At 40.3% G+C, this 16,905-nt stretch overlaps 1 protein-coding gene and 1 long non-coding RNA gene across 4 annotated transcripts in view; one reads left to right on the top strand and one right to left on the bottom strand.

Annotated features, from left to right (window-relative positions):
- The window catches only part of LOC137092713 (complexin-1), a 54,755-nt gene extending 42,715 nt beyond the window's left edge, over positions 1-12,040 (bottom strand). Inside the window, exons 1-2 of the mRNA XM_067457114.1 lie at positions 11,881-12,040; positions 10,722-10,834 (exon numbers count right to left, since the gene is read on the bottom strand). Of these exons, the coding sequence (XP_067313215.1) occupies positions 10,722-10,752 (31 nt within the window). The 5' untranslated portion in view covers positions 10,753-10,834; positions 11,881-12,040. The remainder of the gene's footprint in view (positions 1-10,721; positions 10,835-11,880) is intronic.
- The window catches only part of LOC137092714 (uncharacterized), a 67,633-nt gene continuing 62,765 nt past the window's right edge, over positions 12,038-16,905 (top strand). For all 3 annotated transcript variants that reach the window (XR_010908329.1, XR_010908330.1, XR_010908331.1), the window contains exon 1: positions 12,038-12,165. This is a non-coding gene — a long non-coding RNA (uncharacterized lncRNA). The remainder of the gene's footprint in view (positions 12,166-16,905) is intronic.

The following is a 16,905-nucleotide window of genomic DNA, read 5'->3' as shown; positions in this document are numbered from 1 at the left end:
GTGGAAGCTGGGGTAATGCTGGGATCCAGTTCTGCTTGGAGCAGGCGGTTCGAACAGGAGGGGTTATATTGGTGCCGTGACCCGGGTGGGAGTGAGTTTGTGATGTAAGCTGTGTATTCCAACCGTAGCTTACAACATACTCTGATGTGCACCTCTCCAAAAATGAGAGGTCTACGTGGACCGCAAGCACTGTGATTGGTCTGCCAGAACCCCTGCCTCAGGGGTACATATACGTCAGGGTCACGTCGTAGGTTATGCGTGGAACACGTTACACATATAGGCTGATATAGGCATATATTAACATGTTTTTGATGCTCAAGGCTGCATATATTTGATCAAAAACAAATATAATTGATTTAACCTGTCCTTACTGAATATATATATATATATATATATATATATATATATATCAGAAGTCACTACATACACTATAGGTAAAAGTGCTCACATGACAAGTGTCACCACTGCATTGCTGTTGTATTAGCTTGAAAATAGTAGAGAAGCCAAATCAACTAGACCAGATTGGATAGGTATTAATATAGATTTCCAAAGAGATCAAATACAGAAGAGACTCAACCATAGAATACACATTCATTCTGTGTTGTTGATAAAAGGACTGACTTCATCTCTATGGTAATGAGGCTGAAATAGACATCCCATTAAAGAGTGGGATCACATAACATGGTGTTATTGCCAGCAGTCCAAACGTCCACTGACGTTCACAGGTACACTCTGTACCAAACACACACACACACACACACACACACACACACACACACACACACACACACACACACACACACACACACACACACATACACACACACGTAGTCTTTCCATGTTTTATGGGGACTTTCCATAGGCGTAGTAGATTTTATACAGTACAAACCGTATTTTCTATCCCCCTACACTGCCCCTGTCCCTAAACCTGCCTGTCACAGAAAACATTCAGCATTTTTACTTTCTCAAAAAAACTTCTTCTGTATGATTTATAAGATGTTTTCCTCATGGGGACCTACAAATGTCCCCACAAGGACAAGGATTTTGGATATTGCCATCTTTGTGGAGACATTTTGTCCCGATAACGTAGGGATTACACGCCCGCACACACACACACACACACACTGACAAACGGTCTAGTAGTTCATCACAAAAGCACCAGACTGCTTAATAGACCTCCACACCAGCCTGTTGGTCATAACTGATGAGCGCCACAGAAAAACTCGACAGAAAGTAGCGTCTGTGACCGCAGTCACAAAAAAGGGAATGGCTCACAACCTTTCCTGGACTGCTGTAGGATTAACTCTGCTAGAGATAGAAAGGTTGCCAGAGTTTCTTGCTGGGCCGTGACCGCCATTTTGGAGAGTGGTCAAGGGCAAGAGGCGTATCAGCCAAAAGACCTCTGCCCTGTGCCAGCGAGCGATGGAGTTCTCTCGCAGGGATACCGGATAGCAGCTCGGAGACCCAACCGCTAGAGCGTGACACGTCAAGGTTATCTAACAGCTGACGTCTGCAACCTATTTTTGCTTGTCGAGGTTCCTTTATGTAATTTGCATCGCAATGAGAACAATAAAGGGATAGTTGTTGTTTCAAACATGTATAAATGTCTTTGTTCAGCTGAACACAAACCAAACAATTGATTGGCCCCAATGACTTCCATATATTGACTTTGTGTTCAGCAGGAGAAAGAAACCAATACAGGTTTGGAACAACATGAGGATGAGTAAATGATGACAGAATTTTCATTTTTAGGTGAACTATCCCTTTAAGGGTGTAAGGACTCTCATTAGTTGGAGATTTTATTTGGAGCCTGTTCAATTCTCTAGAGACATTGTGAGTTTATTGTGTCAGGATCTATTTCTATACATGAATATTCCTAAATTAGGTCAGATGTCTTCATTCATGGGCCTAAAAAAATCTTAAAACGAGGACATTTTAAAGTTTTTGTCATGCCGGCAGACATCTAATAATCTTCACTGAGGAGCTCTGGGATACTGCATGATAATTGTTCCCCGGGCCAGGGCTGTTTCATGGCTGAGATTAACCTCACAATGGTATCATGACACTGGATTAATATTAGGCCGACTGCAGGAGGAAAGGAACAGTTAAGGGGAAAGCTCTGAGAACTGCTTGTAATGAATCAAATAAATGAAATGTCAAACAGCTTTTAATGGGACCATTTGGACAATGTTGTGCTAGATCAGTAGGTACTAAATCATTTTGTTCCCTTATTTTAAGTTTTTTTTATTTATTTATTTTATGTCGGGCGAGGCAGTGATGACCGAGAGGGCCTCGGGAAAAGAGAATAAGCTATTTATTTTTTTACACAGGTTCTTATAAAATATTAATTTAGTTCTGATAATCAAAAACCAGTTTGTAAGAAATGGGGACATTTTAACAATGCTATAAAGTTGCCTTGTCAAAGTTGAGGATGAGGAGAAGGATGACGTCAGTAGTCTATGATGGTGATGCTTGCTGATGAGAGAGACCGGCTGAATCAATAACTGCACACTGCAAAACGATGAGATCACTGATCATCTGACCAGAACACAGCCATAAATAGATGGATGGATAAATAGATAGGTGGATCTATCTCATCTATTTCAGATTTATCTCATTTTAAGATAAAACACTTAAACAGGTAAGTATATATATATATATATATATATATATATATATATATATATATATATATATATATATATATATATATATATATATATATATATATATATATATATATATATATATATATATAACACATCAAAACTCATTGAGAAGACATTTCTAGCAGTGCAGCATGGGATGTTGCCTACTCATGACATTAGTATGGCACAATAAACGTATGTAACTGGCACCAGACTAGCATAAACCAGTCTAAGCTATCTAACATTAGTCTTTTCAGCAGGATCATAGACCGAGATGGAATCTATGCAGTGACTTTTTCTGCATTTTGTCTGATGATTTGGTTGGAAATCTGCAGAAAGCATTTAGAAAGAAAAATTTAAAAAAATGTTCACAGGAAAAAAAAAAATTCTTTTAATAACTGTTCACTAAACATTCCTTGGCGATCTAAAGATGGTTATTCTATGGCATCGCTACAAAAAACCCTGTAGCTGTAAACAAGGATGGGAATTTTAGTTTAGGGACTGAAAAAAAAAATTGCTTGCTAATGAAGATCATTTCACTTCCATTTTTTTTCTCTCTAGTAAAGTGCACTTTGCCGTGTCGAACTGGCAAAGACCTTTTGAAGCCACATGGCACCATGTAGGTCCATCGGCCGGTCCAAAGTCATGACTCATCCATTTATAACACACATGAATGGCTTCAGCCTGACCAGATATCTAACCTGCAGTCATTCTGGGGACAGAGCCCATCTGTGCTGTCTGTGTGTGTATGTGAGCTTATATGAGCGTGTGTGCAAATGTGTCACTGCATGGGACTTGGCAATTAAAGAACATTGATTGTGAATTGATGTGTTGACAAGGTATCCGCATGGCATCCTTTTGTACATGAGCAGATCACGATGTCAATTTGATGCATGCATTGGTGCATTGTGTGTGTGCGTGTGTGTGTGCGTGTGCGTGTGCGTGTGCGTGTCATTGTGGCAGGTGTTTTCTCTGTGTGTAACTGAAAGGGCCATTGCACACATGTAGTCCCTGCAGCTCAGAGCCAGAAACCTACAGCCAGAGAACCTGCCCATGTGTCCTACCATGTGGTCATCTGCTGACCCAATAGAGAGATGAATTGAGAGAAAGAAACAGAGAGAGCGCTGTGTTCCGCTCAGAGGTTTAAGGTCAGGCACAATTCACAGCAATGCTGTTTCTTACACTGTCTACAGGAGGGAAAGGAGAACATATTGCATCCTGTCCTGGAGAGCCATTAAAACAGGTGTAAAAGTGTGTGAGGAATTACAGTCTGTGAATGTGTGTGTATAGGTTAACTGTAGACCAGTGTTTTCAAACTTACTGATGCCAAGGACCCCAAATATGATAATACCCTTGTTGGAGTCCACCTTTCCAAAAATATAAAGGCATTTGTATATTTGAATGTATCAAGACCCATTTATTCAGTATGAGCAAAAAAAAAATGATATTAATGATTTCATAGCCATATGTATACAGCAAAATTAAGGAGTTTGAACGCTAAATTATAATATACTGGATATACAGGATATTAACACTGATTATCTCTTCATCTTAACACCTGTTAGTGGTTGTGATATATTAGTAAGCCAGTGAACATTTTGTCCTCAAAGCTGATGTATTAGAAGATGGAAAAATCGGCACGTGTAAGGATTTGAGCGAGTTTGACAAGGACCAAATTGTGATTAATTGCTACAGAGCAGCTCCAAAACTGCAGTCTGCAGTGGTCAGTATCTATCAAAAGTGGTCCCAGGAAGGAACAGTGGTGAACCGGTGACAGGGTCTGGGCGGCCAAGGATGCACATGGGGATCGAAGGCTGACCTGTGTGGTCCGATCAAACAGACGAGCTACTGTAGCTCAAATTGCTCAAGAAGTTAATGCTTCTATGGCTGCATAGCCATAGACCAATCAGGATGCCCATGCTGACCCCTGTCCACCGCCGAAAGCGCAACAGTGAGCATCAGAACTGGACCACGGAGCAATGGAAGAAGGTGGCCTGGTCTGATGACACGTTTCCTTTTACATCATGTGGATGTCCGGGTGTGTGTGCGTTTCTTACCCGGGGCACCAGGAGGCACTATGGGAAGAATGCAAGCCATAGTCTGATGAGCCAGACCCACATCAAGATGTTTGGTCTGGGAACTCACCAATAGCAGGGCTCAATCCGAGGGGCGGGATAAACGGTCGTCTTTCAAACTCCCTCTGCACGCAATTGGATAGCGCTACAACCGACCAGAGCAAGTTATTTTTGCCGTATCCGGTCGGCAAAACTCTGAACACATCTTCCTTTTTTAAGAATGACTTCAGTGGTGTTCTTTATTCTTTTCTCAAAGAAAAACTTAACTCCAAGTCTTCCAGAGTCTCACAACTCGTCACAACTCTGCCGTCATTGTTAAGCCCGCCTACCGATTTTATACATAATGTGATTGGCCTGACTAGAGTTTGGTTTTCCAGCTCACATGCCAACGGAGAGTTGCTAGACAACCCTGCATGCAAATTACATTACCTGCCGCTAGGGTGTGTCTAGATTTGTAGGCGAGGCAAGCCGGTCAAATCATAGGAATGTTATAATATAAAAGCATGCCTTTGACGACGTTTCATAAATAGAGTTCATTGGTCCTTCTAGATTTTATCACCCCTGCCCGATTTTCTTCCCTTCGCTCACCTTAGAGGCTCACATTACAATTAAAAACTTGACGACTGTCAGATTAGTGCATGAGTCCAGCTCTAAGAGCTCCTAAAAGCCTTATAATCAGTTTAATGTTTGTCTGATTCTGGCCCAAATGCCGGATCTAGCATCTAACCTCCTTCCTCCCTGCAGAGGGATCGGCCCTTGGCCCAATCTCAGCTGCTGTATTGATTTCAGCACATTGCATTTACCGTCCTACTCATTACATGGGTAAAAATCATGCCGGCTGAGCGTAAGTGATCAGTAGTTTATAGGTCAGCACATAAATCAATAGGCATCAGCGCTGGTGCTGCACCGAGCTGAGCTTCCTGACGTCACAGGGTTTGTTTTCCCCCAGCCTAGAAAGATACACAGGAATATAGAGAGACAAACTTAATTATCATTGATGCACATGGTTACTGTGGTCATTTGAAGGTTTGGCTTTTAGTTCCGGGCTGTTAGCTTTTAGGTCATCTACTGTATATGCTTGTGCAGCTTCTTTTTTTGTCCAATAAAATGCTCTGAATAGAATAAATGACTAAATTGAGTTCCTCCCTCAATATCACTTGCAACCAACATGTAAATGTATTGAATTTTTAACAATAAAGTACAAGCCTTTTGATAGGCACTACCAACACAGGACAGAAGATTTTTAAATGGGAAAACATGACATAAGTAATAGCTTGTTTTCACATGATTAATTTGTTCAGTCATTAATGTAAATCTAATTAACCCCCGTGACAGCCGTGATGTGGAATTACAGCACAGTTTTGCACAGCCATCAATTCAATAAAACTCAATTTAGTTCATTTCAGTTGACTTGAAGTCGCTTTGTGGTTCTGATTAGGGACATTTGATTAGATTAAGCATTTTCGCGACCTACGGTAATGTGTGACCCTTTGTCAGAGCGGCCCGCCAGACATTGCCCCGCAGGACGTACAGAGTGCTGGCACTAGTGTAAAGGTGATCTGATTCAGGTCTGAATGCCTCAGCGCATACAGTGTTTCAAATTGGATTCAGCCGAGCAGCTCCTGCATATTAATGACAACAGGTGTTCATTTACCACAAATGTGAGCATCCCATTTAATTATTAAGATTATATATGCAGTGAGGCCTGAGAGCACATCGAAATCTGTGATTGTCTTAATTTAAACCTGGAAATAAACTTTAAAATTAAAGCACAGCCAGGCATGTCGAGCTTATTAGCAACGCTGACCAACTCTACGCACGACTCTCTTTCCACTCCAACAAGCGGCATTAGCCAGAGAGTTGCGGGAGAAAGAAAGGAGGTGGTCAAGAATATCAGGATTGTAATGGGAAGGAAACACTGCAAAAAGCGTGTGCATATGTGAGTGGTACTGGGCGAAAGATTTGGAAGAACAGAAGACAGAGCAAATGTGTGTGAAATTCAGCAGGAAAGTGAGATGAGTAAGTGTGAGAGCATGTGTGGATAAGGGTAGACTCCCATTCTGGCTGCATTCTGGCTGATGCTGCAGGGATGCCTAGGAGATTTCTCTCACATAACCGTGATTAGTCTTACATCCGTGAGCTTTAGTGCCGAACTCTCTCGCCACATGCTGACCTGCTGCCTCTAAATCTTTTACTGAGCCAGACAGGCCCATTATTTCACTTCAGCCTGAGCTTTATTGTCTAATGCCGGTCAGAACCGTGTGTGGGGGCCTGTCAAAACGGCTGCTAGCAAATGGAGATTGCCTGTTCCGTGATTTACAGGATCAATCAACAGTGGAGACTGCAAGCACACAAAAAAAAACCCCACATGCAGCAGTTTTGCACTGGGCTATAGTAATGCATTAATGGATGTAATAAAATCGTTTGAGCAAATACATCCATTTATTTGGTATTCCAAGATTGGATTTTCTTTTACTGCATCCATTTACATAGTGAATTGTGATTGGCGTAGTCTTCCTTCCATATATATATATATATATATATATATATATATATATATATGGACAAACGCAAACAACTATGCTACACACTAAAGGAAAAAAGCATTTACACCAATCAATCATAATATTATGACATAATATTGTGTTGGTTCCACTTTTGCGACCAAAACAGCCCTGACCCGTCGAGGCATGGACTCCACTCGACCCCTGAAGGTGTGCTGTGGTATCTGTCACCAAGATGTTAGCAGCAGATCCTATAAGTCCAGTAAGTTGTGAGGTAGGTCCTCCATAGATCAGACTTGTTTTGTTCAGCACAACCCACAGATGCTCGGTTGGATTGAGATCTGGGGAATGTGCAGGCCAAGTCAACACCTCAAACTCGTTGTTGTGCTCCTCAAACCATTCCTGAACCATTTTTGCTTTGTGAAAAGGGCACATTATCCTGCTGAAAGAGGCCAGAGCCACCCGAGAATACCGTTTCCAGCGAAAGGGTGTTCATGGTCTGCAACAATGCTTAGGTAAGTGGTATACGTCTAAGTAACATGCACATGGATGACAGGGCCCAAGGTTTCCCAGCAGAACATTGCCTGAAGCATCACACTGCCTCGGCCGGCTTGCCTTCTTCCCATTGTGCATCCTTGTGCCATGTGTTCCCCAGGTAAGTGATGCACATGCACCTGGCTATCCACGTGATGTAAAAGAAAACATGATTCATCAGACCAGGCCACTTTATTCCATTGCTCCGTGGTCCAGCTCTAATGCTCGTGCATCAATGAGCCTTGGCCACCCATGACCCTGTTGCCGGTTCACCACTGTTCAGGAACACCCCACAAGAGTTTTTAAGATGCTCCTGTTCATCACAATTTGTCCCTTGTCAAACTCGTTTAAATCCTTACGCTTGCCCATTTTTCCTGCTTCTAACACATCAACTTTGAAGACAAAATGTTCACTTGCTGCCTAATATATACCAACCACTAACCGTGATGAAGAGATTATCAGTGTTATTCAATTCACCTGTCAGTGGTGATAATGTTATGCCTGATCAGTGTATTTGTGTGTGTGCATGTGTGTGTATTTGAAATAGAAAAACTGAAGGGAACAGAACAGTATTTTCTTTTAAAATATACTCCATACTAATCTTACTGGCTGCCTTTTTGCACTCTTAAAGGGGTACTTCAGTGCTGGGAAGATGAATTTGGTGCCTTCTAGACTGAGAAAAGACAGGAAATGTATTTTTGTCTCTTGGGGATGAAAGACTACAATTCCCAGAATGCTTCACTGCCCTGTGAGGCCATTCCCAAAGCCAGCTACTTGATTACTGTGACTGAGTTGGAAAAGACACTACAATTAAAAACTGAACGTGTCTGTTCAATATAATGAGTGAGTCACCGTGCGAGTGTCACAGCACTGAGCACTAACTGCAGGAGTGAGATAAATGAGCTGATGAGCTCTCGTGATGAGAGCTGAGGTAATCGCGACTACACTACACTACGACTACAAAGGCATGAACTGGCGCGTTTCAGTTCATGCCTTTGCAAGCTTAACTTTCATAGAAATTAATTTGAGAAGTTAAAAGACTTACATTGCTCACCATAGCTCCGTTTAAATGAGTGCCTGTAGCTGCGAGCTGACCTCTGAGTGTAATCTCCATCCCCCATGCGCAGTGCGCAGATTCAAAACATGCGGAAATGGCTCCCTCTGCTGGCTGTAGTCTTTAACCTTTGGCCAAACATTCCTCCTATGATGCAAATATCGTCAAGTTGCATCATAGGAAGAATTTTTCCAGAAATAAAATGCATAAATCTCTTGTCTCAGGGGATTATGAGGGGGTAAAACACATTTATTTGAATATACTCCAGGGTTTCTACTGATACAAAACCATATGCTAATCGCTGAAGTAACCCTTTAACAGTTAAACACATACCTTAGGTCTTTATTGCCCCTGGGATGTTATTCACTATTCATTAATTTTTTTAAGTTAGACATCAACCTTCTTTGTTTTCCTCAATATATTCATTATAAACAATATTAAAAGAAAAAGAAAAAAATAATAATGTATGTTTTCTAAATAAAAAATAGTTTTAGTTTTTTTGCAAATCATGTAAATGTATTCTAGCAGACCCCAAAAATAAAATTGTGAACTTTTAAATGAGCATAATACGGGCACTCTGTAGCTGCATCTCCTGAGTCCCTCGATGAGCAGCCAAATGAAAAAAGACGCACCATGATTGTCATCATCATTTGTGCAGAACTGAAGCCTGAAACTAAGCTTACCTAAAACTTATTTTCTTGCTGCCTTGCAAGTACTAGTAATTCCTGAAGGAAATGCAAATCTAGTTATAGGTTGACTTCAAATCTTTAAAACATAATAATCCAAAAACATCTGAAGCCAGGATCAATTTATCTTAGACACGCACTGCTACTCGTGGAAAGGGACATGAGAGGATGAGAGAGGAAAGTAGGGAGTAAACAAGAAGCTGGGGACCACTCTTCTCAAGGGTGAAATCCCTTTCCATACAGCTCAGTGGATTTCACTCGTTTTCTGTATCGACGAAGCAAATGGACTAGGGCAGGACCCCCATGGGCTGCTTTAGCCGGCAGCTGGTTAATGAAACAGGTCGCACGCCACCTTTTTATAGCACATCCATACTAATCAACCGCCGCAGTCCTGCTTTCCTGACATCCCTCGGGACTGGACTGTCAATCTCGGGCTTGATGGCTCTAAGTGCTTTGACGGGGGAAGTCCGCACAGAGTGAGACGGATAAAATCCTCATTATGGATGCAAAGAAGATTAATGAGCCACATTAAGATGCAGTTCTGTTTAGACATTAATGGCAATATTTATGTAATTATTATCTTTTTGATTAGGCTAGTCAGAGAACATTGTCAATATTACAGTTATTCTAGTGTGTCTGGATATAAAATGCCTTGCAAGAATAATTAAAATGGAAATCATAATAATGAGCAAAAACATAAATAAAAGAAAGTTAAAGTAAATAGAGAACAACGTCTAAATTAGACTCCAGTTAGAAAACAAAGCCCTTTATCAAGAAAACAACAGGCAGCATGCTGCAGCAGATTCTGAAATGCGCAAAGACTCACAACCTCTATCCGTTATGATATTGACCTGCCCGAGAAATCAACTGCTTCCTAAACCATCACAATAGGACGCTAAACTTCATTGTTTGAGTTAGAAGATAAGCGATGCTAGACTGAGATGGGAAGTCTGGCTTATACAAAGGAAAAAGCAACACTTGGCTCACTTTCCATGTGAAAATAAAGAGCAGTGTATGACATACGAAGCAAGAGAAAGGTTAAACATAATTGGTACTGCAATGCAAGCATACTGTATGAGCGTATTTATGTGTGTGTGTGTGTGTGTGTGTGTGTGTGTGTGTGTGTGTGTGTGTGTGTGTGTGTGTGTGTGTGTGTGTGTGTGTGTGTGTGTGTGTGTGTGTGTGTCGTGTTTTGAGAAACGGGACAATCTGAAACTTACCTCCCAACGCTTGCTTCATAACAAAATTCATGATGATGGCTTTTTATTCCTGCCTTCTTCAACCAAATATTACATTCAGGTTAAGCTTTTGAAGTAGTTCCTTGTCGCCAGATCTACAATGTGAAACAGACAATTACTCAATTGCAAAAACTTCGTTTGTATAAAGAGCTCTTCACTGAAAAAAAAAGTGAACAGTTTTTCCCCAAAGAGAAAAAAATCCTCTTAAAATTTTTTCATTTGTGTAACTCAACATGTAATATAGCGATTTACTCATATTAAATAATTTAATTGATTATAACGAGTTGATGTTGGTGTTATAAATGAATGCATTTTAAGGTTATGTGACAAAAGATTACTAAAGTCTGTAATAATAAAGACTGCATTACACAATACTATCCAGTCGATCAATTCACAAGATATGAAGGACAGTAAAGGTCAATATACCTCACATGCAGTTCAGACAAAGTACGGAGTTGTAAAATTACCACGGGCTACTATTAGTGTCTTATCTGTGCCTGCGAACTTAACCTTCAATGGGGAAAATAGCGTTAATGACAAGCTCTGAGACAAGCATGCATCGTGTACATTTGAAGTCAATCTGCAGGGAGCGTTTGTTCTTCTCGCGGGAAACGGCTATATTATTGTAACCTGAATGTCAAATAACATTTGAGGAAAAGCTGTCTTGTGGTGGTAATTTATCATTGTTACAGTTTAAGACTGTAAATCATATTATGTAAATTTAAATAATATCATAATCCAACGCATGCCCCATTCCCTTAATCTGTGTGTAAACTTTCCCTCATCCATCCGAATCAAACCCACACACACGCTTATAGTGCGAATGCACCGAAACGTTGGCTGGTGAATGGGTCCGGATGAATCTCGTACGTTACTCTGCTCCTGGTATCTTCTCACGCCTATAAACGATTTAAAATAACCCGCTTTTAGTATTTATTCCCGTTCCTCGATACGTGCTGAAAACAAAATCACTTCCTCGTTCATTGAAGCTGATTTCAGCACCATTGCTGGCGGACAGCTCCCGCTCCATCCCACATAGAGCAAAAGCCAAACGCTCGCGTTCCACATTCACACACACACACACACACACACACACACACACACACACACACACACACACACACATAAAGGTCGTAATTACCTGCACGGGCGATTTCAAATGTCTCGAGAAGCTGATTAACTCCTCAGAAATGAAAGTTGAGCAGTAATGATTCAGCGAGGCTTTAACTGCTCGTTCCTAACATCTCTGGTTTCCAGGCAAAAGAAGGACGTCCTTGTTTCTCTTGCTCAGAGAGGCAGTGTGAGTGTCTGTGAGGGGAACTGCAGCTGCCGCTGATAAAGGCACTCACTGAATCACATGGAGAGCTCCCATCTGAAGCGTCCCATGTTCTGAGCGATCAATTTTTAACGACTGTGGTTGTTGCGGGTAGGGTGTCCTGCTGTATGTTCCCGTTTACGCTTGTGCAATCCCAACGCTATTCCAGCTGCATGGGATGAGCTTACTTAAATCACCTTGCCTTGGAAGGCAAAGGTCTTGTCGCATACTAATGGGACATGCATGGAAGGTTACGTCTATATAGGCTGCGGTGCAATGCTTTTAGTGTGATTGATCGATTAAGCCGCCGGTTGCTCGTCCTCACCTCGATTCGTCCTTGAAGCCGTTTGATGAGATTCTCTATGCTTTTCCCTGACCAAGCATGATTTAAGAAAGTGCGGCCGATATGTTTACCCCTTGGGCGTTATGAATGCTGTGCTTCTGGTTTCAATTAGCATGTTTTGTTGAGTGCAATTACAGGATATTTAGTGAAATCATCTGAACACCCTACAGGATAAAGCAGAGCGAACGTGCTTTTGCTAAATATTCAGTTACAGTATTAAAAGTTCATTTAGCTTATTCAGGTTTATAATATCCTAAAATATTATGCGTTTGAATATATAGTATCTAATGAACTTGTCAAGATGACTAAATAAAATAAATGAGTTGCAATGAGATGCACATTTTAACTCACATCTTAAATATGGTGAAGTCAACATAATATAAATTCTATACAAATCTGAACCATTTTTTTCAAGTTGGATTTTTTTCTTTTTTATGTTATGTTATAGTGTGTACAGCCATTAATAGAGAAATATGCTGATATAGTGTCCAAATGATGTAATTCTGACATCTACCAGCAGGGGCTGAAATATTTGAGGCCATGCTCTGTCAAATTCAGTGATTAGTTCTCCCTCAGAAATTCCTTATTGTATCAACCAATGCCTTCTAAACAACACTTCTGAACATAATCTAGACTGGTGTACTCTAGCCTGACATCATCATGAATCTGATGCTGTTGTGGGCTGTGATTATGGGGTGTGTTTCAAATGAACCAGGAAAGATCGGATAGACCTACAACCAATCAGAGCAACGTGACGTATGCGACGCATAGTTGTCAACAGAACTCAATATGATTTACAGAAGATGAGTGTAAACGATCTTTGCCGATATTTTAAAACAGAATTTCAGTATACACAGAGTACTTACCAACACAATCATAATTTTTGAGAAAAATAGTAAAGGTGAATGCATATACGAAGTTCTCTGTTTAGGATTAGAACAAATTCGACCCAAGCGCTCTTTGGTGATGGGGATGATTACGTTACTGTTGATTATCTGTCAATCATCATATAAAGCCCTCCTTGACAATTTGATTGGTCCAAACAGCTCCTGTTCAAGCACAGTTGCTCCACAACGGATTAAGTCCAGACCGAACTTTCCAACCTCGAAGGTTGTGGCCGAGGCTTAGAAGGTATACTCTCCGATTTCCAGCAGATTGGATTGAAACGGTTGATCTTTAGATATATCTTACCGGATTTATTTCCATCAGACAATAAATGGACAGTGGACATCTGCGGGTCTCTGTATAGCTACAGAAAAAAAGTATTTCTTTTAAAGTGGTCATGAACTGAGAAATCAACTTTCCCTTGAGATTTTTTTATATAAAAAAAGGTAATATAAGAATATCCTGTAAGTTTTGGAGCTGAAACCTGTTAGTGAAAGAAAAGCTTTTATTGACAGCTAGCTCATCAAACGATCATTCTGCGAATGTGCTTCCCTGTGACGTCAGAGTGTAGTCAAACTTAACCGAAGAAGAAGAACACCTAATTCTGTTATAGATTATTATAGATAAATTACATAGGCTTACGTGGAGCTAAGCCGGATCGAACTTCCAAGCAATAAACAAGTCATAAGCTTCATTCGGATTCCAATATCAGGAATGCATGGATAAACTTTTTTTAATGAAGATCCAGCTCACATAGGTAAGACATTGTGAATTTGTTTGCTTCATTTCACTGTGGATTTGTTTGTTAATGAGACTGGATTTGCAGACTGGATGAGATTAAAGATGATGCTGTGCCTTCTGCATTGGATCTGACAGGAATGATGCAACACACTTACAGACATTTAAAAAAATAAAAAATGATAGTATTGCATTGTTACAAATCATTTGATATGTACTGATTATGTGAAACATAATTTACCATAACTTACCACACTGTCACAGGCTGGAGTATCCTTTGTATTTGAGGAGTTGTTTGTTCATTGTGCTGCGATTCGGGATCAGACTAGAACATGTATGGGAGAGGGCACGCAAAGCCCGATATCCAAAATTTATCACCGGCCTGCCCGACAGGTTATCTTAAAAAGTGAAATAACATTCCTTTCTTGATGTGAATTGTTGAATGAATGAATGAATGAATGAATGAATGAATGAATGAATGAATGAATGAATGAACGAATGAACGAATGAATGAATAAGGCATTTATATAGCACTTTCATATGTACTACTGGACACCCAAAGCACTTTACACTCATGTCAGGGGTCTCTCCTCAACCACCACCAGTGTGGAGCATCCAGTTACAACAGAGCCAGTGGATACACCAGCGAAATAGGTGGAGAGAAGAGAGCATCATGGAGCCAATTAAGTGGATGGGGATTATTAGGAGGCCATTATTGGTAAGGGCCAATCGAGGGAATTTGTCCAGCCTACTCTTTACGAGAAGTGCCATTGGATTTTTAATGACCACAGAGAGTCATGACCTTGCTTTAATGTTTCATTCGAAGGATGGTGCACTTTTGTTTTTGTATGTGTGTGGTATTAATGAACGGTTCGTGGCTATATCCACCAGTCAGGTGAGCCAAGTAATAAAAAATAACATTCCAACTAATCGTGCATGGATGAGAGATACATCATTGTGTTTGTTTAATAAAGACATTTTGTGAGCCCTGTGGGCGATTCATTCCGGTTGCTGTTTTTTCACACGTTTAAAAAAAAAATCCCCTCGTGTACTGGGGGAGTCGAAGCTCATTATAATATGAAAAACTGTTAGCATGTCTTCAGTGCAGCACACCTATTAAAAAACTGAACGTTTCAGGAGCTAGGCTTAAATCCAGGTACTTATTCATTATGATGTTTTTGAATGTAAAAACCACGCAAACATCGTAAGTTGACAACAGTATAAAAATTAAAAAGCCGGTTCATGACCCCTTTATTAATGTAGAACAAGTAGTGAAGTGGGGTGAAGCTTTATCCAGATTAAAAAGTTTTAAAGTAAAGCTTTATTGATTTGTAGACTGACACACTGCCTTTTTTGTGAAATGACAAGAAAGAAAATCCATTATCTAATCTTAAATGTGCATGCAAACAAAATGAAATGCATCAAGTGTTAAGTAGGCGGACGTAAATTTGAAATTGTCATGGCTTTATTTGTTCACACTGAAAACTTTCCTGCAAACTCGGTCTGAAAGGCTACGGGGTAAAGGGGCATATTGCAACAGTGCAGGCATAGTGATACATCATCTTTTACAATTTGACCGTCCTCTGCCCTTCTGCGCTGCAGTATTTTATTTAGCTTTGTATTCAAATCCACCGATTTGTACTGATGCCAGAAGAGAAAATGATTCACATATGGGGGAGTGAAGGCTGGTAATAACCTGGATTACAGACCGCAGTGGGTGTCAGATTCCCTGGGAATTTTGAATTTGACATTTTGAGACATTTCGCCTCCCACCGCGCGGTTACAAACAGCAGTGAAGGAGCATTCAGCCTCAATCAGCGTTGTCGCCCACACAAGAACCTCACAAAGGCTAAACACTGCTTAAATACTTCACTTTCTGACCAACAGCAAGCATACAGTTGTGATTAGGACTATTGACGATGAAGCTAGGTGATATTATTTCGCGCACAGCTGTGTTTTTTTAATGTAGTAATGAATGCTGTACCCTTAAATCCGCTCCTTAAATTAGAGATTCATTCCCCACATCTGTGTTTACCTGTGTTGGCTCTGTCTCCCTCATTTAAATTTAAACACATTAAAATGTAAAATGGCTTTGGGGTTGAATTGAGTTGCATTATCAAAACAGCCTGTCACAATTTAGCAGCCTTTGATTTCTTTTTTCTATTTGTCGAATTATTGCTACCTAGAATTGGAGATGGCTTTTGAAAATTGTGACATTAGAGTCACTATTCAAACCGTCCATCTTAGTCATCTTCATCGAATGGTGATGGTTTGTCAGCAACACACATTTTCCCATGTAGAAGACAAGTGAGCCAATGAAAATATTCTACCTGATTGAATTCAAATTTTGTTTTTAGCCAGCATTCAATTGATTTTGCCACTTTTTTTTTTTTAAGTAGCAGCATCTATTGGATCTCCTTACTCATGGTCAAATAATGAAAAAAGTAACCAGGATTAACTCGTTTTCTTGGGTAAACTACATGAGTATCTTTTCATTAAAGCTCTCGCATCCTTCGTCACGAGCCGTTGCCATGCCCACTGTGTTGTTTTCTTTTTTTAATCACGCCATTGTCAATTAAGGGAACATCCTGCACCTTACAAATTCCAGGCTGCAAAATTGTCTAAATCATGAACTGTAGAAACCAAAACACCCACACATCGTATTTTATAGCAGGTACCGCATCTTCACCCTTCAAAGAGAAAATGAAAAATAGAGAGAGGCAGAAAAGACAAAAGTGTTTACTGAAGTAATGGATGTTCTGACTCATCGTTCCAAAGAAACAACACCGATCCTGGCTGTTAATCTTTTATATAAAACGCTCTGATTCTCAGGATATTTTCAACAGCCTTCTGAGTCTTCTATGCCCTAAATATGAAATTGTGAC

This window comes from Pseudorasbora parva, chromosome 11 (genome assembly GCF_024679245.1).
Source record: "Pseudorasbora parva isolate DD20220531a chromosome 11, ASM2467924v1, whole genome shotgun sequence".
Taxonomy (NCBI): domain Eukaryota; kingdom Metazoa; phylum Chordata; class Actinopteri; order Cypriniformes; family Gobionidae; genus Pseudorasbora; species Pseudorasbora parva.
Note: the sequence above shows the minus strand (reverse complement) of the source record. Positions and strands in the feature narration are given on the sequence as shown.